Source organism: Chrysochloris asiatica, unplaced genomic scaffold (genome assembly GCF_000296735.1).
Source record: "Chrysochloris asiatica unplaced genomic scaffold, ChrAsi1.0 scaffold00003, whole genome shotgun sequence".
Lineage (NCBI taxonomy): Eukaryota > Metazoa > Chordata > Mammalia > Afrosoricida > Chrysochloridae > Chrysochloris > Chrysochloris asiatica.
In genome coordinates, this window is record NW_006408521.1 from 16,380,737 (window position 1) to 16,405,669 (window position 24,933).

The 24,933-nt window shown below is 40.3% G+C and overlaps 1 protein-coding gene across 1 annotated transcript in view; it reads left to right on the top strand.

Moving 5' to 3' along the window:
• The first annotated feature begins 2,052 nt into the window (after nt 1-2,052).
• Nucleotides 2,053-24,933, top strand: part of PCGF5 (polycomb group ring finger 5) — a 63,168-nt gene continuing 40,287 nt past the window's right edge. Inside the window, exon 1 of the mRNA XM_006831133.1 lies at nt 2,053-2,335. Coding sequence (XP_006831196.1) covers nt 2,224-2,335 — 112 coding nt within the window. The 5' untranslated portion in view covers nt 2,053-2,223. The remainder of the gene's footprint in view (nt 2,336-24,933) is intronic.

Consider the following 24,933-nt stretch of genomic DNA (forward strand, 5'->3'; position numbering starts at 1 on the left):
CCCCCTCCCGTTGAATGTTACAGCTAAAATAGGAGACCAGTTCCTGTTTAAAGAATGTGTGTTTCGAGAGGGCTCTTTCATTGTAACAAGCCTTTAAAGCTTTTTTTTTTTTTTCCGTTTCCCCCAGTCATCTTATGTACAAGCCAATTATATAAAATGATTTGTTAATAAAAAAAAGCTAATGACATTTATTTAGTTTTTTACTGTGTGCTAGTTTTATGTGTAGAAGCTTGTGGTGGCACAAATGGTTACGCCTTATGCTACTTGGATGATTGGAACTTACCTGGAGGTCCTTCAGAAAACAGCCTTGGAATCGCTGCCTGATAGAGCAGCTCTCCTCTTTACACATGCAGTTGAAATGACTGGGCGGCAGCAGTTTTATGCGAATATAATCCTCACCACTCTAGGAAGTTGACTCTCATTGCTTTTTTTATGGTTTTAAAAAACTGAGATTTAGGCTAAGTAACATTGTCCAGGAGTCCTTGCATGGTGCTGTGGACTAATGTATCAGATTGCAAAGTCGTCCTTTAAACCACAAGGTGGTGTTTCAAGCTAACCAGGTGCTCCTGGGAAACCCCATACATGGTCGCTATGGGTTGGAATCCATTCGATGGCACTTAACAACGACAACATTGTCCAGGTTTTACATACACTAAATGTGACTGGTTTCTATCAAGAATTTTGTAGTCTAATAGGGTAGATGCGTGAATGTAACTATAAAATCAAAATAGAATGGATTTGCAATAGGAAAGAAGTAAAGGTTGAAGTCTAGGGAGAGATTAAAAGTGAAGATAATGCTGGCACTAGGCCTTGAAGGATAGGTAGGATCCAGACAAAGGTGAGGATGAGCTTGTTGGCTAGAGGGTATAGGGCTTGGGAGAAGAGGGTTCAGTTTGTCTGAAGAAAGATGTTGAAGGGTAAGGTAAGTCAGTCTACCTGTGGACGTTTTTAGGACACAAGTTGAGCAAACGAGACCTTTTTATGTTTATAAGGCGTCCCTGGGTGGTCTCAAGGGTTAAGTGTTCAGCTAGTAACCGAAAGGTTAATAGATGGAATTCACCTTAGCAGAAAGGTCTGATCTACTTCTGAGAGATCAGAGCTGTCTAAAACCCTGTGGAAGGCAGTTGGTAGTTCTGCTCTGACACACTTGGGGTCTCCATGAGTCAGAATCAACCCGACAGCAACAATTTTGGCTTTTTTGTTTTGTTTTCTGTTTATAAAGAGAAGACACTATGATTCTTTGTGTAGAGTATCCAGATGTGATTGACTAAAATAAACCTGGTAGTAGAATAAGGTGGGTGGGAATACACACATAGGTTGGTCTGGGTGCAGTTGAAAAGGACATTAACTTGACCACTTGCTGGTTATGGGCTAGCAGATGGAAACAGGGAACATTTGATGGAGAAGATAGTGACTTTAATTTAGATTTCTTTTGTCAGGAATTCCTGATTGTTGCTGTTGTTAGGTGTCATTGAGTCGGTACTGACTCATAGCGACCTTATGCACAGCAGAACGAAACACTGCCCGATCCTGGGCCAACCTCACTATTGTTGCCACGCTTGAGTCCATCGATGTTGCCACTTGGCTATCCATCACATTGGGGGGTCTTCCTCTCTTTCTGTCCCTCCACCTTACCAAACATATTAGAGACATAAAGATATGAAGAGTCCTGGTGGGTTAATGCACTGGACTACAAAGTTGGTTTGAATCACAAGGTTGGTGGTTCAAGCTCACCAGCCACTCCTTGGAAACCCTATACAGGGTCACTATGGGTCAGAACTGACTCAATAGCGCTTAACAACAACAAAGATATCAAACATGGAGTTAATAGCTGAGTTTCATTTGCATAGAGGTTATAGTTGAGGTTCCAGGATTGGATGAATTTGTCATTCTGAATTAAATTAGAGCAGCTTTATAAATGAATGCTACAGTGAAGGAAATGCTTATTCACCTGTTATGAAACTTTGTAACAATTGCTGTTTCTATAATGATATTAATACAGTGTAAGGAATTTGACACACTTTTCTCTTTTTAAAATTATTACAGAAACAGATATGGGAAAGCAAACCACCAAAAGAAGTGATGATCAGCGATCTCATGGTAAATCTGGATGTTAATTCACATGCCTCAGGACATCCAATCGGAACGACACAGCAATTCCTAAACTCAGACTTCCGTCCACTTAGCAACTGGACTACTAACGTCAGTGTCAGCTAGTCACGAATGGCTACCCAAAGGAAACACTTGGTGAAAGATTTCAATCCTTACATCACCTGCTATATTTGTAAAGGGTATCTGATCAAGCCAACTACGGTGACCGAATGCCTTCATACGTGTGAGTATTCTTTGATGGCATCTACCCATCAAGACCCACTCTTTTTAAATGATTGTATTTTGTTGCTATTTACTTTGAAAACAGTCGGTATTGTAAGCATGATTTTCCTTTGAATTTCCAGAAGATTTATCATTTGGATACCCATGACATATAAAATCTTATTTCAGTCTTAGTAGTTGACTTTCATCTGATTTATACAATGTTCTAGAAACCTTAAAGCATATTACTAGGTAAGACTTTTCTGAAGTGAACTATTTTAGATTTCTGATTTTTAAAACCATACTAAAGAAGGGAATCTGCTCAGAGGTTTTGATAGTATGTGCATTCTTTAACAAAGTGGTTCTGAAAGTATGGTTCTCTCAGTCAGAAGCATTGGCATCCTTTGGGAACTTGTTCATAATGCAAATCATTAGGTCCAAACCCAGACTTACAGAGTGTCTGGATTGTGCCAATGGTTAAGCATTCGGCTATTAGCTTAAAGTTTGAAATCCACTCAGCAGCACTTTGGGAAACAGGCTGGCCATATGCTTCTGAAAGGTCACAGTCTTGAAAACTGTATGGAACAGTTCTACTCTGCGCATATGGGGGCACCATGACTCACAGGCACCTAAAATAACAGCACCCCAGACTTATAGAATCAGGAATTCAGGGGTGAATTTGGTACTCTGTTTTCATAAACCCGCCAGGTGGTTCAGATGTACACTTAAGGTATTAGAGAAAGTGATTCTCAAACTTATCTGTGAAACGCTTAACAAATTTCATCTTTATGTCACTTCTCAGAAGAGCAAAAGGCATTTTTATAGTCATTTATGTCAGGAATGGAGTCCTGGTGTGGCACTATAGGAAAAGCAGTGGACTGTTAACCGAAAGGTCGGCAATTCAAACCCACCTGCCACTCCATGAGAGAAAGAGGCGGCTTTCTCCTCCCATAAAGATTTTTTTTTTTTTTAAGGTTGTTGTGAGTCGAGTGAAAGTTTACAGGGCAGATCATCAGTTTTGCATTCAACAGATCATATGCTTTGTTTGATTACGTTGAATATAATCCCCTCAATGTACTGTCAGTTAATAGTATTTCTCTCTATTTATTTTAGTGTTTTTTTTTTAAACACTCACACATATGTAATCATTTACCTCCCATAAAGATTTACAACTTCGAAAATGCTATATACAGGATTGCTGTGAGTTGGAGTTTACTTGGTGGAATTATATATTCTTTGTTTTACAAATACTATTTTTTCTTATTTCAATGAAAGTAATTCCATTAAGTTATAGTTTAATATACCAAAATAGATGCTTTATAAACGTATTGTCGTTTTAGCCTTGTAATGATCTTGGAGTCATTGGAGTGGACGTGAGGAGGGAGAGGGGGATGCATATTATCTCCATTTGTGGGGGTAGAAACTAAGAGGTTAAGTAACTTCTCTAGCCTCATGGGTGATGTGGGGTAACTCAGCTCCAAGTTCAATGCTTTTCTCATACAACATGGTGCCTTTTTTTTTTTTTTTTTTTTTTTATGTAAACCTTCCCTTTCGATTTCCTCTCTCTGTTGAACCGAGACACTATTATACCAATAGTTTGAAATAGGGGTGCAAAATAGAATCGCCTGAAAAGTTGTTTAAACAAACATGGTCAGGACCCACCTGGGGAGATTCGGTGAGTCTCATGGTAAGATCTAACCACACGTATTTTGAAAACACTCCATAATTGAAGCTATTGCATGAGTATATGAGGTATTGCTCTGAGGTACTGTAAGTCCCCAGATTAAGAATGACTAATTAATGGTTAAGAATGACTAATTTATAGACAACGCTTACTTAACAGATTGCCATAAAGCTTAGCATGTTAAAAATTCGACGTATATAGTCTTTTTATCAGTATCCCTAGGGAATTAGTTCCAGGACCACCCAAAGAAAATTTGCAGAGGCACCAGTCCCTTATATAAAATGGTGTAGTATTTGCATGTCATTTAGATACATCCTCCTATGTACTTTAAGTTCTCTTTCGATTACTTATATTACTTATTATATTACTTATAATACCTAATAAAATGTAATTGCTATGCAAATAGCACCTTAGCCTTTGAGGGATTGCTTTGATCACTTAATTGCTCCCTCTTCCCCAATATTTTCAATTTGCAGTTGGTTGATCTGTGGGAATCCACAGTTATGGAGGGCTGATTTATACAGTAGTTTGTAACAATGAATGCAAGCACATTTTGTGACACTCATGAAAACATTGTGTGACTTCAGTGGTTTGTAGGATCAAAGAGGGAGAATGCTGTTTGTCATTTTTATGTTGGATCATGTTCCTGTTAACACTGTGAATGTGTAACTGTATTTGGCTTTCATTTTTCTCTTATTAATCCTTGTAACTGTGCCTCCAAACCATAATTCTGATGAAAGTGCTGGTGATACATTGAAGAAAAGGAAAACAATTACAAATGAAAATAAAGTAGAAGTACCATCCATAAATTCAATGTTCTTAACCCAGGAGCTTACGCTACTATATTGTATTTAAGATGTTCTCGTATATTTAGAGGAGTCCTGGTGTGGCGCTGTGAGTTAATGCGCCAGACTCAAAGTCATTTGAACTGCCAGGTCGGTAGTTCAAGCTCACCAGCTGCTCCTCAGAAACCCTATACAGGGTCGCTATAGGTTAGCAACAAGTATATTTAAAAGAGTTTCTTAAGTGTTTTATTTGCATCGTGGTGCCAGTTAGGTGCCACTGAGGTGACCTCGTATAGGGTTTCCAAGGAGCAGAAAGCCTCATCTTTCTCCCACAAAGCAGCTGGTAGATTCAAACTGCTGGCTTGCGGATAGCAGCCCAGCTTGTAATCCATCACAAATAGTTACGAGGGCTCCTTGTTTTACACATAGAAAGGTGAAATCTACACTGTATTATTAAGGGAAGCATTGACTATGGTTGTCAAATGCTGTCACGTCAGTTTCGACACGGTGACCCAGGGTAGGGTTTCCAGGGACTGGCTGATAAGTTTGAACTGCCAGCGTTGTGGTTAGGAGTCCCGAGCTTAGCCTACAGTGCCACACCAGGACTCCAACATTTGACTGGCAACTAAATAAGAACCATGTCTACTGTTCCATGTTATGACTTAACTACAAATTTAACTTAAAAGACAGATTTAGAAATGGATCTCATTTGTAGGGACAGGAAATATTAGTGACCCAAATTATTCACTTAGCAATTAATTATGAACTGCCTTGTCCTATTGCTTTTCTGTTGCCCTGTATCCTTATCTAATGTGAAAAGTTAGTTAGATAAAGTTGTATAAATGTGTATTGTGTATCTACTGTGTGCCAGGCACCATTCTAGTCACAGACACTACTACAGCAGTGAACAAAATAAGCAAAATTCTGGTTTTTTTTCTTTTTTTTAATTTGCATTCTAGTAGGGAGACACTAGTAATAAGTAACTAAAAGTCATGTTAGAGAGTGATAAGTACTATAAAGAATAACAAAGAAGGTATGAGGAGGAGCATTCTAAACAGAGGAAACAAGTACACAAAAGTCAGAACATGCATCTCAGGTTCAAGCTGCAGCCGCCAGTTGGAAGGCTTTCATTGCAGGCAAGTTGATGTGAGATGGAGGTGGTAGAGAGGGGTTGGATTGTGGGTGTACTTTGAAGGAAGAGCTAACAAGATGTGACTACTGTAGAATGGAGACCTTCATATTGCCCACTGCATCAAGCGTGGTACCTGGACATGGTCCACAGACTGTGTGGTTTTACTTCTTCTAACATGTGTGCTTCATTTTTTATGATTTGGCTCTTTTCAGCAAGGAGTCCTGGTGTGGCACTGTTGGATAAGCACAGGACCACAAGGTTTGCACCTAAAGGTCAGTTTGAACCGCAAGGTCAGCAGTGCAAACTCACCAGACCCTCCTTGGAAACCCTATACAAGGGTCACTATGAGTCAAAACCAACTAACTCGACAGCAAAACCTGCCAATTCTCTTTGGAAGATGAAAAGAAAGCACAAATTCTATATATAAATTCCTACAGGTTACACATTTGATACATGTAGAATTTTTCTTTGGGGAATAATAAAATCCTATTTAAACATTTTTGGAGAGGACAATAAATGAAAAAGCCAAGAAGCATAGACAAGTTTTACAAGCAAGGGTTGTTTTTATGTGTGTGGTAATTTAAAAGTATCAAGGGGCATCTTTAACTGGATAAATCAGTCTGGCTTGAAAAATCCCTTGGCAGCCATGGGGTCTTTGCTGAGAGAATGAATGTGGCAGAAGTGTGATTAAAAGACACACTTTTAAGTCACAAATGTGGCCTTGAACATCTACAGCAAACACAGAACAGTAAAGTAATGATGGAGTTAAGTACTCAGCCGAGCATCTCAGGAGACCTGAGGTTCTCTGCCATTCAGAATCCACTGAATGGCACGTTGTTTCAACCCATGCACTCTCAGGTCCCTGAATTTCTGTATCTGTTTTTTGTTGTTGTTGTTCGTTTGAATTTATGTTGTTTTGTTGTTGTAGTGGTTAAGTGCTTTCGAGTTGGTTCCGACCCATAGCTACCCTTTATTGGGTTTCCGAGGAACAGCTGGTGAGCTTGAACCTCCATCCTTGTGGTTTAAACCAACCTTGTAGTCCAGCGCATTAATGCACAGAGCGACAGCAGTACTCCATGTTGATATTTGACAAGACTTACTCTACTTGCAAGTGAACCCCCTTATTTGCACTGGTAAAACAAATAGTATCAGAAGAGTGTGTTCCCCCACATTGTTCAGGTCTTTGATGTGTGATGCTACCCAAGGTTTTCTCTTCTACAAGGTGTTCTCATGTATAGAGAGGTGCTGTGATTTGGAATGAGAATAAATTTAAATGAAATGACCAAGTGAGGAAGGAGGAAAATGAGAAACATTGCTAAGTAGCATTGTGGCATCCAGAAATATTTTTTTTACGTTGAGCTAACCTAACTTATAAAGGAGTCCTGGTGTGGAGCTGTAGGATAAGCCCTGGACTGCTGACCTCAAGTTTTAACAGTTCAAACCCATCAGCTGCTCCTCGAAAACCCTATACAGGGTTGCTCTGAGTTGGAACTGACTCGATGATACAACAACAAAGCTGTAAAAAGAATGTCTTATTTTATTTAAGTTGTTGTTAGGTGCCATCTAGTCAGTACCAACTCATAGAACCCTATGCGCAAAAATGAAACACTGCCAGGTCCTGAGTAAATAGATAGAAAACACATGAGAAAATGTAAAGATTGAGTCATATTGTTTAAGTTAGAAATCTGTAAATGAAACTTTATTGAGCAAAACCAGACTTGGAAGCTGTCCGTCTGGAGTATATGGTCAAGTGGAATCAACAAGTAATTTCTAAAGTAAATTCAGGTGGTGCTAAGTGCAGTGTTAATGAAATAGGGTACACTAGTAGATGTGTATCCAGGATACTAGAGAAGAATGGGATACAAGAGAGTTTCCAAAGTTCCTGGAATCCCAGGCAGAGACTGTGGATCTGGCCACAGTAGAGGTACAGAGGTGTGCAGGGGCTGGGAGGCGGGCATCTTTAGTGCCTCTCCCCTCTTTGATATGGATAATCTTCTTTGGAATTACTATGCAAATGGTTTTCAACCTCTTCCCCTCCTTCCTCAAACCCGAAGGATAGTGTTTTTCCCTTAGAGAAATTCTGATTGCCCAACGGTTGTGACCACTGCCACAGCCCTGAATGCCTGTCTGTATTCCTGTCAGTTAGTTAGAAGGGAGGGGGGGAAAGGCAGAGATAGTCAGACAGACCTTGTGTTCTAGGCTCCTGATAAGAAGATTTAAAAAGGGTTATCAGAAGGATTAGACAGCACCTGCTAACCCCACTACTGCTCTTCATCAGACCAAGGAATTGGAAAATAGATACAAATCAAAAGATGAGTTAAAAACTTAAAATTTAAGAAAAGCATTAACTTCAAATGATCACTTGGAGAGAGAGCGACTAAATCTACATTAACTTTGGTTACAGTCTGTGAAAGGTCCTTAACCAAAACAAACCAAACCAATCTTACAGGACAAGGACAGAATGGAAGTGTCCCAGAGAGTCCCCAGGGCTGGAATCTTTGCAGAAGCAGAAAGCCACATCCGGTAGATTCAAACTGCTGCTGAGCACTGGAGCCTCTGTGCCACCAGGTCTCTGTTGAAAGATCTCTGGATGACGCAGGACTGAACGGTGTTTGTGCGTATAGGGTTGCTGTAAGTTGAACCACCTTGATGACACCTAATAACAACTATACAACACCTGATTGACTTCAAGATAAATGAAAGCATCTTCGCTCTAACCAGATTCTGCTTGCCTCTTCCCTCTGCCTAACACGTAGTTGGTCCAGCTGTTGGCTCTGCTTCTTCCCCTTGACCCAGACAACAGTTCCCCATCATTTCCCAACCCAAGGTTTGCCACCCACATGCTTCCACAGACATAGCTCTATTACCTGGTTGTAAAAATGGCTTGGGGTGGCGTCAGATCTCTGATTCCATGAGGAAGAAGGCAAATCAAACTCTGTATCAGCCCAAGGCTCATCCTATGAAAAAGAGGTCAGACATTCCTCCACTCTCCAACCTTCTTGCCAATTCTATCACCAACTGTGCCTCTCAAGGTACTCTCTGCTTCTCTACTTGATTTGGAAATTGATTGCAATAGCCACACAGAACTAAGAGACAATATTCACAATTATGAGGTTTATGTCTGGTAGCACAGTGGATTATGAGCTGGGCTGCTAACTGCGAGGTCAGCAGTTTGATTCTGCCAGTGGCTTCACAGGAGAAAGATGAGGCTTTCTGCTTCCGTAAAGATTGACAGCCTCAGAAATCTATACCAGGGTCACTGTGAGTTGTAACTGACTTCACAGCAACAACCGGTTACAATTCAGGATCAGAAGTGCTCAAGACACAGTTGTTTGGTCAGGATGGCCTCTTTCCAGTCAGGTCCACAGGCAGCCTCTCTCTGGTCCTTGACCCCCTTAGCTTACGCCTTAACTTCGGTAATGCTACAAAGCTCTTCTTAGGCAGTCCACTCTGACATAAGCCTTAGCTTAAAAGCGGCTTAGGCCAGCAAAGCTAGCTCCCAGTTAAGTGCCTGGAGGCACCCCACTCTGCAAGCAAACCTTCTACCAGAAGGCACTTAGCTCTACGTGCTCTGTAGGCCCAGAAGTCCACTGCTCTGGTTCTTGGTTCTGCTGCCGCTACTCCTCTACTGCTTCCCTGGTGTCACTACTTTCTGTCTCTGGACCGAGGAGATTCAATGCACAAGCATTTCAGGGTCCACTCCCGCTTCATCTTTCTTGATGGCTGTGAGATTCCCCTCTGCTACTTCAGAGATGGCTCATTTTACACCCAGCAGAATGGCAAAATTGGCCAATAACCCACATTAGAGTTCCAAGTTTTTACAATCACAATTAAACCCTGTCAACAGTCACTCATAACTGAATCATAGAATGCTGTCGTCATCTTTTTCCACCTTCCCTTACTCAAACTCATCAGGAAAAGAGGAAATACACCCTATCTTCATAGTCCCACCCAGTCATTTGATGGGAGTCACAGTCTATGACTAGAAGAACTATATTAAACAAGTCAGTGCACCCACAGCTCTGGCCTGTGAGTACTCAATGAAAGCTTAATACATGAGTTAAGTGAGTAGCTAAGAAGTTTATTGTTTTATTGGATGTTTTTCCTTTTAAAGATTCAAAGACAGTGACAGGTTAGAAATTACAAATGTTGAAAAGCTTTCTTCTAGAACCTAGCAGAGGCAGGGAGGGAGGGACCTAGATTAAGGGGGTGTGTTTTATCTCCTGCATCAGTACTGCCTGAGAAACTTTTGAAGCTGTTTAGAGTGTATTTGCTGGTGGTTGAGTAGGTTGCTGACTTAAAAGAAAAACTTTCACTTAAAGAACAAAAGAGCTTTGTCCCAGCAGCTAAAGTGTAAAGAATGCAGTGGGGGTTTTAACCCTTTTGTGGTCAGAGACCTCTTTAAGAATCTGATGATTCTCTCCTGAGAAAAAAAGGAGACAGTACACATAGAATTCTGTGGTACAGGAAAGAAAAGTTTTCTTCTGTCTTCTCAAAGGTTAAACAAACTAAGCCCTTAATGAGAGTGAATTGTCTGTAAAAGCTCATTGTATTTCGTTTTTAACTTATACAAAGAAACAAGGTTAAATGATAATTAAATACAGTTGACATGACAATTAAGGGACTTGCTGATTTTATGTGACCATATGCAAGAATGAAGGAATACACTTAATCATAATATGTAAAATGTAAGTACTACTAGCCATTTTTAACAAGTATCATAAATGCATAAGTAGTTAATTAAGGTATAAAGAACTCTTTGATACTTTGATAGTTAATACTGATTTGTCTTCTGCTGTGTACACTTGCTACTCAAAGTGCGGACTGCAGACTAGCAATATCCACCAGAAGGAACCTCAGCTGAACTTGTTAGCGATGTGAGTTCTTGGGTCTTACCCTTGACCTGGAGTCCTGGTGTAGCACTGCAGCTTAATGCTCTGGACTGCAAGTTCAGTTTGAACTGCAAGGTCAGTGGTTCAAGCTCACCAGCCGCTCCTCGGAAACCCTACACACAGGGTTGTGATAAGTTGGAACTGACATGACAGCACTTAACAACAACACCCTTGACTTGGGGAGCTTGACTGGTGCAATGGTTAAAGTGTTCTGCTGCTAACCAGAAGGTTGGCAGTTTAAACCCACAAAGTGCTCCACTGGAGAAAGACGTGGCCGTGTGCTTGTGTAAATGGTTAGCCGTGGAACCCCAATCCGACAGTTCTACTCTGCCCCGTAGGGTTACGAGGAGTCAGTGTCAGCTGGACAGCAGCGGGTTTACCCTGTTGTTCCGACTCACAGCGATCCCGTATAGGATTTCCAACGAGTAGCTGGTAAATTTGAACTGCCAACTTTGGAGTTCAAACAGTCTTGAGGTCCAGTGCATTATCCCACAGCACCACACCAGTATTCCACAAGTTTACCCTAGACCTGCTGAATCCCAATCTCTTGAGTAAGGCCAGGCATCTGTTTATAAAACACTCCAAACACCTCTTGGTACACTAAAGTTTGAGAAGCACTGCTCTCGATCAGATGCTTATCAATTCTAGCTTCTCTTAAACTAGGCAGTTTGTACTCTGAATCATACAATGATAACAATAAAATAATAGCTACTACAAGGAGCTCTGGTAGCGTAGTGGTTATGAATCGGGCTGCGAACCTTAAGGTCAGCTGTTCAAAACTACCAGGCGCTCCGTGGAAGAAAGATGAGGCTTTCTGCTCCCGTAAAGATGTATATCATCGGAAACCCTGTACAGGATCTCTATAGGTCGGAACCGACTCTACAGCACTTAACAACAACAGTGTATTGAATAGGGTCACAAGATTTATATATGAGTACATTCATTGGCGTACCTAAATCTTCCCAAGAACTGTTCTAGCCAATGGAAATATAGCAATAGAACTTAGGTTCTAGTTATAATAGGAAAGACACAGTAAGTACATAATACAATTTCTGGTACTAGGTGTAACAAATGAACCATGTAGCACTGTAGGATAAGCAGTGAACTGCAGGAGAAAGATGGTTTCCTGCTCTTCTGCTCCCATAAAGATTTGACAGCCTCAGAAACCATTATATAGGGTCAGTATTTGTTGGAATGGATGTTAACTCAATGGGGTTTGTTTTTTAGTTTGCATAACAAATGCTATGGGGATGTGTGCAAGAAACACAGGTAGAGAGCTTGCAAGGAAGATCTTTGCTGGTAGTAATCCTTTTCAGCAGAGACCAAAGTAATATGGAGGAGCAAACTGTAAGAAGGTTTGAGGGAAGAAAAGTATTTCAGATTCTCATTTCAATGTTTCATGCAGGGACAAAACTGAAAAAGACTAAGTAATGCAGCTAATAAATGGTACAGTTGGGTTCTGAATCCTGGATGTTGTTAAGTGCCTTTGAGTCAGTTCTGACTCACATCAACCCAGTATAGGGTTTCCAAGGAGCTGCTGGTGAGTTCAAACCACTGACCTTGCAGTCTAGTGCTTATTCTACTGTGCCACACCAGGACTTTATAATGAAGTTATGTTAGTTCCCTAATTGTTCATTCTTTCTAATTGGTTATATTTTCTAGTATTTCTTTATGCAACATGTTAATTGAAAACAAGTATATTGAGAAAGATATTTAATGTCTGTATTTCATGATGTATGCAACCGCTGTTAGGCACCTAGTGAAGAGTATAAATTTATTATTCTGAAAGGAAAACCATTAAAACAAAGAAAAGATACAAAACATTGTGATGTGTTCCTTGTAAAATTTTATTTTTAGAATTAAAACCTGGTTTTAGAAAAAAAATCAAATGCCTAAAGAGAAATCATGTATTTTCTTCTTGTTGTTAAGTGCCATCTAGTCAGTTTCAACTCCTAGCAATCCTGTATAAGGTTTCTGAGGAGCAGCTGGTGAGCTTGAACTGCTGACCTTGTGGTTCAAACCAACTTTGCAGTCTAGCACATTAACTCACAGCCTCACACCGGAGGTGATAAAAAAAAATGAGGTCTTGGTATGGTTTTGACATGTTTCAAATAGTATGCTGACACAACTAGCCATTCATTCATTCATGAAAATTATTATAGCGTTCATTTTTATGCCTTTTTTAAATAAGAAAGAATAATTATAGTTCTTACTAGAGGTGTCATCTGTTATTAGTAATAATGCTAAAGAAGATGATACTTTGGAAACTCAATGGAAATGTCCAGTTGAGAATTGGCCGTAGGCTGGAGATAATTAACATATGTTGTTATTAAGTGCCATTGAGTCAGTTCCGACTGATAGTGACCCTGTAGGGTTTCCGAGAACGGCTGGTGGGTTTGAACTGCCGACCTTGCAGTTCAAATTGACCTTGCAGTCCAGTGTATTATCCTGTAGCGCCACACCAGCATATTTAAAGAATGAGATCACCAAGGGAACAAGTGAGGATGGAGAACCAGACCTTGGACTGAGTCCTGGGTTGCTCCAGTATTAATGGTCATCAGTGCAGTAGGAGGGCCCTGGGAAGAGGAGGCTCCTGGAAGGCCAAGTAAGCAAATGGCATAAAGGAGAAGGAAATAATCATAGTTGTCTGATAAATCCAGTAAAGTGGGTCAAAGAATAGGCGACTGGATTTAGCAATATGGAAATCCTCTTATCTTGTAACGCAGTTTCAATGAAGGGAGGAGTGAAAGTCTATACAGCTGTGAAAGAGGATGGGAAATGCTTAATTACTTGGTTTTGGTAACTACACTATGACTATGTAAGATTGTAAAGCTGGGTGAAGGATCCACAAAAACTCTGTAGTATTGTAGCTTTTCTCTAAGTCTGAAATTATTTCAAAAAAAAAAAGCTGTCATTGGGTGAGGAGCATGGAGAGCTTTGAGAGTGATTTCATGATGTTTGTTTTATAATCTAAACTCTTCGTGTGTGTTTTATATGCTCACGTAAGAGTGTTTCACTTTAAAAAGAAGCAAAAACGGGTGAATCAGCACAGGTACAGAGTAAATGGCGAAGAGAGTTATGGGCGAGTCTTTGAAGGACTGTCGTGCAGAGAGGACCAAAGAAATGGAGTGGTCGCTAACAAAGGAAGTGGGCTCAACAGAAGTTCTTCTCTCTCTTTTTTTAAGGTGGACAAAAATGTTTAATGTTGATGGGAATCTTCAATAGATTGATACAGGTGGAAGGAGACGTACTGGAGTAAAATCTTGCTTAGATGACAGGGAGGGAATCCAGTGCACATGAGGAGAGATTGGCATTAGACAGACACATAAATGTTCTGAAAACAGAGTCCATGCTAATAAGTGAGTAGGTGTGGTAATATGTGTTCTTTTCTCTTTGTTTCATATTTTTCTTTTCTTTTTCGCATGTTTGGATAAGAAGCAAGGTCATCAGCAGATAGTGAGGAGGGGGGGAGATACATGCTTGGGGTTTGAGGAGAGATAATAAAATGTGCAGTGCTGACGAGGCATTTAATGGACTTGGGCCATAGAGTATGATTGCATGACAAATTAGGACCTGTTTGAGGGTGCAGGGTCATGAATTTAAGGTGAGAGACCAGTGAGTGTGGTGGCATATTTTCCTTACAATATTCATCTGCACTCTTGGAGAAGATAATATGTTGAGAGTTGGATTTGAGTATAGTCTAGCTGAGTCCCCATTGTGTACACTTAACACTCTTGGCTGCTAAACCAAACAGTTGGGAATTCATATCCACCTAGAGGGGCCTCAGAAGGAAGGCTTAGTGATCTAGATCTGAAAAACGAGCCAGTGAAAACTCTGGAGTACAGTTCTGCTCTGACACAGGGGATCTCTGTATGTTAGAAGTGACTCAACAGCTTCAGATTTGTTTTGGTTTTAGATAGTTTTGTTGTTATTGTTAAGTGCCTAGAGTCAGTTCCAACCCATAGCAGCCCTGTATAGTGTTTCCAAGGAGTGGTTGATGAGCTAGAACCACCGACCTTGCATTCAAACCAACTATCCAGTCCAATGCATTAACCTGCAGCGTCACATCAGGACTCCATGGATAGTTTAGCTGAACAAATAATGATCAAAGAAGAGAGGATCAGGGGAGTCAGAGTAGAGAAGAACAGAGCTATCAAGGATATGTGTGAGGAAGTGAGTGTTGGGATTCTTTGTGGAAATTCTGTTGGTAAGGCAGGGATTGAGGGCATTGCTACAGTCTCTGAGCTCCCAGACTCTGCCCTGACCTTGAGTCCCACCTGACTCCATGTCTGCCATCTAGGCTAGTTTTCCAGGTATCTTTTAGTCACCTGATATGCTTGAGTTAAGATCTTCACATCATTCTTGGATTCCTGGTGGGACACTGTAGGGTAAGCATTGATGGTTCAAACCCACCAGCCACTCTTTGGAACTTCTAGGCAGAGCCTCAATGAGTTGGAGCTGATCCATGACACTTAACAACAGGAATCTGTCCTGTTCTGTTTACCAAACTCTGCAAAACGAGAATAATGCGTTCTACTCAGTAGAAACTAGTATTATTAACCGAAAGGAACCCTGGTGGCACAGTGGCTTAGGCACTAACCACAGGCTGGCGGTTCAAACCCACCAGCTGTTCTGAGGGAGAAGGACAAGGCTGTCTGCTCTTGTAAAGATTTCCCGTCTCAGATACTCTGAGGCGCAGTACTACTCTCCTCTCCTCTCAGGTTTCTGTGAGTTGGAATCTACTCAGTGGCAGTGGCTTTGGTCTTTCTGTTTTGTCCTCCATGAAATTGCAACTCATGTAGGCTTTTGAAAGGAATGTTTTGTATATAAGTAAAACAAGAGAATATTATCTTATGCAAGCTGATGACACCTACTCTGGAATCATTTTTTTTTTAATTTCACACATAAAATTACATGTAAAAAGTGAAAATGCCTCATCTCTTTGCAGATGGCCAGTTTATTTTAAATTGTTACTGTATAATTGATAAAATTTTCAAAGATAGATGTACATAAAATGTTATCAAGCTTGACTCGTCCAAACCAAAATGTCCATTGCCCTCCAGGTGAGGACATGGTAGAAGTGCCCCAGAGGAGTCCCAAGTCTGGGGGCTTTTTAGAGCACATTGCCACAGGTCTCTCACAGAGCATCTAGTGGGTTTGAACCGCTGGTCTTTTGGTTAGCAGCCAAACACCTAACCACTGCACCACCAGGGATCCTGTTGTTGTTAAGTGCCGTCAAGTCAGTTCTGACTCATAGCAGGGTTTCTGAGGAGCAGCTGGTGAGCTTAAACCACAGATCTGTGGTTGAATTCAACCTTGAAGTCCAGTGCATTAACCTGCAGTGCCACAGCAGGGATCCTAAGGGCACAGGAAAATAGTTGAGGTGCTTAAGGAGGAAGGAAAAAGCATGCATCTAAATGGATAACAACCAAAGCATTTTAATAAAGGAAGTCAGCAGCTGATTTCATTTAATAAACAGCATTACAAATGATTGACACCACTAAGGACACGGGAGAAGAGAATATTGTTTTATTATCTTAGGAAGAGATGTTTGGATGGACTACTTTGTGTCATCAAAGCTGGGATGCTAGCCCATACACCTAAGATAGCAACAAGTGATTTTTGTAGTCTTGTGAAGAGGCCTCCAAGAACTTGAAAATAAGAGAGAAGGATAGCCTTTTAATACTTTAATACTGTGAAATCAACATGTAATAATATATCAACGCAGATATAACCAAGTGATGGGGAAGGGATAGAACAAGATAGCTTTTAGACCAGTGGGGCTGTTCTGGAATTGGAGTAAGCATATAAAGAGATCTTTCAAGGAAATGTCTTAGTCGATCTTGGAACTCCACTCCAGACAAAGAAATGTCAATACACACAAAGATGGGCACTTCCCACTTAGCTGAAACTGTGTCCTGGACATAATACTTGATATCTAACAACTTTGTTGAAAGACTGTCTTTGAGTAGAGATGGCTGCAGGGGATTGAAGCCAACAAAGGTAGACATTTCAAGTTCCATTAGCAAGATCACCTCTTTTAATTGCATGCACCTAACTAATCATAATATTGATACCATTAAATACTCGAAAACTATTCTTTTTCTTGATGTGATTTTATTCTCAACCATTTAAATTCATAGTAATATCTCACATTTGTTGAATATTTACAAGGTACTGGACATTTGTTTACAAAACTTTACATGTACTCTCATGTAATCCTTTCAAGGACACCCTCCCCATGAGATAGGTACCCTTGTTAACTCCCTTGTACACTGAGACACAGAGGAAGTAGCTTGCCTAACTGAGATTCAGGTCCAAGCAGATATCCTTTGATCTGGAACTACTATGCTGGTGTGGCACCATGGGTTAATGTATTGGACTGCAAAGTTGGTTTGAACCACAAGATCAACAGTTCTAGCTCTCCAACCTCTCCTTGGAAACTCTATACAGGGTTGCTACAGGTCAGAACCAACTTGACAGCTCTTAACAACTATGCTATACTATCATAGCTTCTCATGCAGATCTGGGGAAAGAGAATACATTAATCACATTCTCTTCATACGTTTTTTTTTTTTTTTTTTTTTTTTTATCCTGTGATGGTCATTTATTTCTTTTTTTGGTGGGAATTTGAGACGTAAAACTGGCATCAGTGGTTCTCTCTCTTTTTTTTTAAGTGTTTATTGTGAATTACGTGTTAGTTTACATGGGTGAATATTATCTTTACATTCATCCTATCTTAATTGGTTTCATTGCAATGATCACAATCCCCTGCATGCATCATCAAACAACCAAAGGGTACACCACACACTCCTGCCCCCCGGCCGCCAGCACTGCCAGCACACAACCCCTCTCCCTCCCTGAGTCCAGAGTCCCCAGCCACTCTTTCTGTCCACATCATTGCCTCTGCCTCCATCCCTAGTGTCACTGCCTTTCCAGACATGGTCGGTCTCCCAGTTCGCTTTCTCCCTTGATGGTTCCAGGGATCTCTGCTCCTGGACTGCAAAATCAGCCGCTCCCTTCCTTTTGTTACCAAACATTTACATTGACCTTTCCAACACTCACTGTCAGACCTGATAGCAATCATTCCCTGTTGAACCACAGGAGTCTTTTCCCCTTCACCTTTAACAATCCCATCCAGGTTGGAAACGATTCAGTGGAGGTTCTACCTTTCCCTGTATCCTTTGGCGCTAGGTTCCCTATTGAAAGCTTGTAAGCCAGTCACTTCTTGCCTTTGTAGTCCCCCCATTTTGGGTAATCAGTGTCTAAGATCCCCCTCCCTGTCGGCCTTGTGTACCAAGGGGTTGGGAATGATCATCACTGTAGAGATTTGTCCGCTCCTTTGTCATACTGCATCCACAAGCATAGGTCAAGATCATCCACTTGGAGTGGGTTACTCTTTTTTTGTCTTCACTCTTCCTTCTTCCTATAGTTGTGTTCTGATCATCCAGCCATTGATGCCAGGTCATATGGGTAGTATCTGCAAGTGTGGGTGTTCTCGTGCATCCCTACTCTCTTTAGATCAGCTGGATGTTTCACACTCCATTCTAGTTCTCTGGAGACATGTCCCTGCCCCTGGGCCTAGGTCTCAACATACTGCTGGTTAACCAGGTCTCAATCCATTTACCTTTCCCAACACTCACTGTCAGACCTGATAGCAATCATTTCCTATTGAACCACAGGAGTCTTTTCCCCTTCACCTTTTATCAACAGGAGTTTATTGACTGTGGTCAGATTTAGTTCACAACTTCTTTGCTGTTTTTCCCCCTCTTCCCCTTATCGGTGACCAACGTGGTCAGCAGCAGGACCATATGCCTGCCAGTGTATGAAGGGGGTTTGCCTTGAGAGGGGACCTGACCACTTGCTATGATGGCTCCCTGGGGAACAACTTGCTTGTTCTTGTAGTAGTCAGGTGGACTGCTGTTGTTTTTATTTTTTATTTTTTATACTGGTCTTTCTTCCAAGAAGTATCTTCTGTTCTTCTAGGTCCTCCAGACTGGTCTGCTTGACCTTTCATGTGGGAATGTCCCAACTCAGAAGATTCTGAATGATGATCAGGATTCCACCTATGGTCTTGTGCAGTGCAAAGGCTCTGCAGGGAGCCTCCTTCACTGGGCAAGTTCTAGCCCCGTTTTAGTTACTCTAAACAGTTATAGGCTGAAGATGGACATACAAGCTTTCTCTGGTGATGTTTCTGGCTATTCTTCTCTCTCCCCTTCAAGTGTCTGACAATAGTAGGCAAGGGAAACCAAGATTCAACAAACAGCCAAGCATCTTAACATCATTTCCCCACTTTTGCCCATTCAAACCAAGCCTCAATCTTTGTATCCACAAGTCCTGTTGTTCCATGTTTGTGCTTAGATCGTTATTTACCTCGGTCCCATTTAGCCCATGTAAACCTGCCTAGCTATTCTCCCATCTGCCTTATTTTTCCTTTCCCCTTCCCCTTCTAGTGTATTGCCCACCCCACCCCCCCAAACAATCTCTCCTGTGTCTACTCCGTACCCTGTGTTCCACTATCCTGTGCTCAACCTTCCCCTCCCTCCTCCTCACCCCACCTCCTATACCCCAGTAATCAACAAAAAAAGAGAGAGAGAATAATAATAAAGAAAATTTTTTTCCCTTTTCAGTGTGGGTGCTTTTTCTTAATCTTTTACAATAATTGCTCTAAGCCATATTTCTCCTTTTGTGATTGACTGATTTCACTCAGCATAATGTCCTCAAGGTTCATCCATATTATGCAGTGGCTTGCTGTTTCCTTTATGTTCTTCAGGGTAGCATAGTATTCCATTGTATTTCCAACCTTGTTGGATCATTTTGCAATCCCACCAGCAGTGTAGTAGGGTCCCAGTCTCTCCACATCCTCACCAGCACTTACTGTCCTCTACTTTTTGAATCTATGCTGTTATTGCTGCTGTGAGATGATACCTCATTGTTCTTTTGATTTGCATCTCTCTAATGGCTAGTGATCGCGAACATTATTACTTCATATGTGTGTTGGCTGCCCGGATCTCCTCCTTGGTTAAGTGTCTATTCATGTCCTGTGCCCATTTTTTAATTGGGTTATTTGTCTTTATTTTGTAGAGATGTTGTTGTAGATACCTATATATTTTGGAAATTAGTCCCTTGTCTGATGTGTCATTGCAAAAGATTTTTTCCCCTTTCTGTGGGCTCCCTTTTTACTCTTCTGATGCACATAAATTTTTAATTTTTAGTATGTCCCCTTGATCTATTTTGTCTATTTTTATTTGTGTCAGTTTCAAAATATTTGGTAGTCTGTGTATGCCCTGAATTAGAGCTCACACATTTTTGCCTATTTTTTCATTGATGACCTTTATAATTGTGGGATTCACATTTAGGTCTTTAATGCATGCTGAGTTGGTTTTTGTATAAGGCGTGAGGTAAAGGTCTTGTTTCAGTCTTTTGCATATTGCTTTCCAATTCTGCCAGCACCATCTGTTGAAGAGACTAGCTCCTCCCCATGCAGTATACTGAGGTACTTTGTCAAGAATCAGTTGGCTGTATGTGGATGTGTTAATTTCTGGATTCTCTATTCTGTTCCATTGATCAATGTATCTTTCATTATACCAGTATAGGCTGTTTTGACCACTATAGCCATGTAGTAAATTTTGAAATCAGGGAGTGAGAGGCTTCCCACCCTGTTCTTCTTCTTAAGCAGTGCTTTGCTTAACCTTGGTCTCTTTCCTTTCCATATAAAGTTTGTAGTTGTTTTTTCCATCTCTTTGAAGAATGTCTTTGGAATCTGGATTGGGATTGCATTGTATGTGCAAATTGCATTGGGCTGTATTGACATTTTCACAAAGTTAAGTCTTCCTATCCCAGGAGCATGGTACATTCTTCCATTTTTGTAGGTCTCTTTTGGTTTTCTTGTAGCCGTGTTCTTTAGTTTTCTTTGTATAGTTCCTTTGTTTCTCTGGTTACATTTATTCCTAGATATTTCATCCTTTGGGTGGCTATTGTAAATGGTATTGCTTTCCTAATGTCCTTTTCAGAACTGTCATTATTCGTATAGAGGAATCCAACTGATTTTTGTATGTTGATCTTATACCTTGCCACTTTGCTGAATCTTCCAATGAGGTCTAGTAGGTTTTTTTACTGAGTCTTTGGGGTTTTCTTATATATAGGGTCATATCGTCTGCAAATAGAGAGATTTTTACTTCCTCTTTGCCAATTCAGATGCCCTTGATTTCCCTATCTTGCCGTATAGCTCTGGCTAAGACTTCGAGCCCAGTATTGAATAGGAGTGTAGACAAAGGGCATCCTTGTCTGGTTCCTGTTCATAGAGGGAAGGCTTTCAGTTTCTCTCCATTGAGAGTAATGATACATTGGTTTTGTATATATGGTCTTGATTATGTTGAGGAATTTCCCTTCAATTCCTACTTTGTTGAGTGTTTTTATTAGGAATGGATGTTGGATTTTGTTAAATGCCTTTTCTGCATCAATCGATATGATCATGTGTTTGTTTTTTTTCTTGTTTATATGGTGAATTACATTGATTGTTTTTCTAATATTGAACCATCCTTGCATCCCTAATATGAATCCCACTTCATCATGATGTATTATCTTTTTGATGTGTTGCTGGATTCTGTTGGCTAGGATTTTGTTGAGAGTTTTTGCATCTGTGTTCATGAGGGATATTGGTCGATAATTTTCTTTCTTAGTGATGTCCTTCCCGGGTTTTGGGTTGAGAGTTATGCTTGCTTCATAAAATGTATTAGGAAGTTTTCCATCCTTCTTTATATTCTGCAATAATTTGAATAGAATTTGTGACAACTCTTCCCTGAATGTCTGGTAGAACTCACCAGTGAAGCCATCTGGGCCTGGACTTCTTTTAATTAGGAGTTTTTGAAGACCTGATCAATTTCTTCAATTGTTAAGGGTCTGTTCAAGTCTTCAACTTTACTCTGTTTGAATTTAGGTAGGTCGTGTTTTTCTAAAAATGTACCCATCTCTTCTAAGTTTTCAAATTTGTTGGAGTACAACTTTTCATAGTATTCTGCTATCAACCTTTTGATTTCCTTTGGTTCCGTTGTGACATCACCCACGTGGTTTCTAATGTGTATTATTTGTGTCTTCTCCCTCTTTTCTTTTGTTAGGTTTGCGAATGGTTTGTCAATTTTATTACTGCTTTCAAAGAACCAGTTTCTTGTCCTGTTGATTTTTTTCTATAGTTTTTCTGTTTTTTCTCTCATTTATTTCTGCTCTGATCTTTATTATTTCTTTTCTCTTGGTGACTGTAGTTTCCCTCTGTTGGTCTGTTTCTAGTTGCCGGAGATGTTGTGTTAATGTATTAATTTTGGTTCTTTCTTCTTTTTGGATGTGCGCGTTTATCGCAATAAATTGTCCTCTCATCACCGCTTTCGCCGTGTCCCAAAGATTTTGGTATGTTGTGTTTTAATTCTCATTTGTTTCTAGGAACTTTCTGAATTCACATTTAATTTCTTCCTTTATCCAGTTGCTCATCAGCAGGGTGTTCTTCAGTCTCCATGTATTAAACTTTATTTCCTTGGTCTTCTTATTGTTGATTTCTGTTTTTTGGCATTGTGGTTTGAAAAGATGCTTTGTAGCATTTTGACATTTGTGAATTTATGGAGGCTTGCTTTGTAACCTAACACATGGTCAATTCTGGAGAATGTTCCATGTGTACTGGAAAAGAATGTATATTGTGCTGTTGTCGGGTTGAATGCTCTGTGCATGTCTATGAGGTCAAGTTGGTTGATTGTGCTGGTTAGTTCCTCTGTAGCTTTGCCGAGTTTCTTTCTGGTTGTTCTATCCCTTTTCGAAAGTGGCATATTAAAATCCCCCATTATAATTGTAGATTTCTTTCTTTCTTTCTTCAATTCTAGTAGGCTTTGCTGTATATATCTTGGTGCTCTTTCATTTGGAGTGTAAATGTTAATTAGGGTTATGTTATCTTGCTCAATTGACCCTTTAATCATGAGATAGTGTCCTTCCTTATCTCTTACGGTGGTTTTTGCGTTAAAGTTTATTTTATCAGAGATTAGTATTGCCACTCCTGCTTATCTTTTATTGCTGTTAGCTTGCTATATTTTTTTCCATCCTTTAACTTTTAGTCTGTTTTTGTCTTTGTAAGATGTGTCTCTCGCAGGCAGCATACTGAAGGGTCTTGTTTTCTTACCCTTTAAGCCACTCTGTCTCTTTACTAGTGCCTTTAATCCATTGACATTCAGTGTAATTATCGATAGGTATGGATTAACTGCTGTCTTTATGTTAATTTCTTTGTGGTGCTGTTTGTTCCTTTGTGCTGCATGCCTTCTTGTGTTGTGTTCATGTTTTGTGTGCTGTTTCTTGTCCGTTTCTTCTTTGTTTTAATGTTTCCTTGTTCTGCTCAGATCTTCATTTTCATGGTAAGTTGTGAAGTATTAATTTTCTTTGGGGTTACCCTATAGTCTGTTAAGTTTTCCCTGTGTTTAAGACAAGTCTATTGTATCCTGCCATCTACTCGACCTCCTCACCACCTGGATCTCTGTTCCTATATTTTTCCCTTCTTTAATGTTGTTAGTATTTTGATCTTTGGTTGGCCTCACAGGTCCATTAAATTCATTGCTGTAATTTTGTTCCATTCTGATTCTGCTATCCGTCGACCTAGTTCCATGTGGTGTTGCCACGTCGTCAATCTCTGGTTGTTGTCTGTTCTTGCTGGTTTTCTTTCCAAAGAACTCCCTTTAGGATGTTTTGAAGTGCTGGATTGGCTTTAACAAAATCCCTTAGCTTCTGTTTATCTCGGAATGTTGTGATTGCACCATCATATTTAATTGACAGTTTTGCTAGACAGACAATTCTTGGTTGGCAGGTTTTTTTTCTTTTAGGGTTTTTTTATATGTCTCCCCATTGCCTTCTTGCCTGCATGGTTTCTGCTGAGAAGTCAGATCTTAATCTGATTTGCTTGCCTCTGTAGGTGACACTTCTCTCCTTGTCTTTGATTTTTGGGGAGCTTGATTATGATATGTCTCGGTGATTTTCTTTTGGGGTCCATTCGCCCTGGGGTTCCTTCAGCTTCTTGAATGTTTATCTTCTCATCCTTCAAAATGTTAGGAAAAGTTTCTTCCAGTAGCTCTTCAAATGTCTCTTCTGTGAACTTCCGTGATTCTTCCTGTTCTGGAATGCCAATAATTCTTTATTCCTCCGCATGTTACCCAGCACGAATCTTAGACTGTCTTCAGATTTTTCGATCCTTTTTTCTGCTTAATCTCCTATCTTAGCAGTTTTGAGAGATTTGTCTTCCAGATCACTGGTTCTGGCTTCCATCTCTTCCATTCTGCTCCTTTGCCCTTTCAGTGTATTGTCCATTTCTGATATTTTATTATTAATCATCTGAACTTCTTTTTGCAGGTTTTGGATTTTTTCCAATGCCCTATCTATCTTGTTGATTGCTCCTGTAGCACTTTCCTGACTTCTTCCTTATTTACCTCCACCCCTTTTCAGAGCAATTGAATTTGTTTTCATGTTATTCATCTGAATTCCTTCTCAGGCACATCCAGAGCCTGCTCTTCTGCTGGAATGCATGTGTCTGTTTCCAGCTCATTTGTCTCAGTTTTTTGGCTTTTGAACATGTGTTGATATCTTTCATTGTGTTTTCTTGGATGTTTTCAACAGTTAGTGAGTTTTTAATGCGTAAATGGATGTATGTTACTTTTTTGTTAAGCTTGCTTTTCATCTCCTGGTGGATATCATCTGAAGATATGCATAACACATGAAAAGGGAAGCCTAGCAGCTGGTTTTGGTTCTTGTCCAGATGGTGGGGTACTACAGGGTACGCTTGTAGCTTAGCTATATAGGCACAGTTGCTGTCTCTTATTGGGTAAGTTAGGGGGAGAAAGCTCCCACCCCTGGGAGAAGAATGAGGCCAGATGGTCATTTCTTAATGGTAATTAATAAAGTGACTTCTGATTATGATTTGACAGAGGGTCAAATGCTGGAATGGAGCAACTAAACAGAGGTACTAGCCTATGAGTTCTCGACCTCCTTTGGGGTCCATGTTTTCCATTTATCTTTTGGCTGCATGGGAACAGCCTGAGAGACTATTGAAAAGTAAGAGTCTTGGTGCTAATTTCACCAAGATTCTGATCTAATCGGTCTCCAATG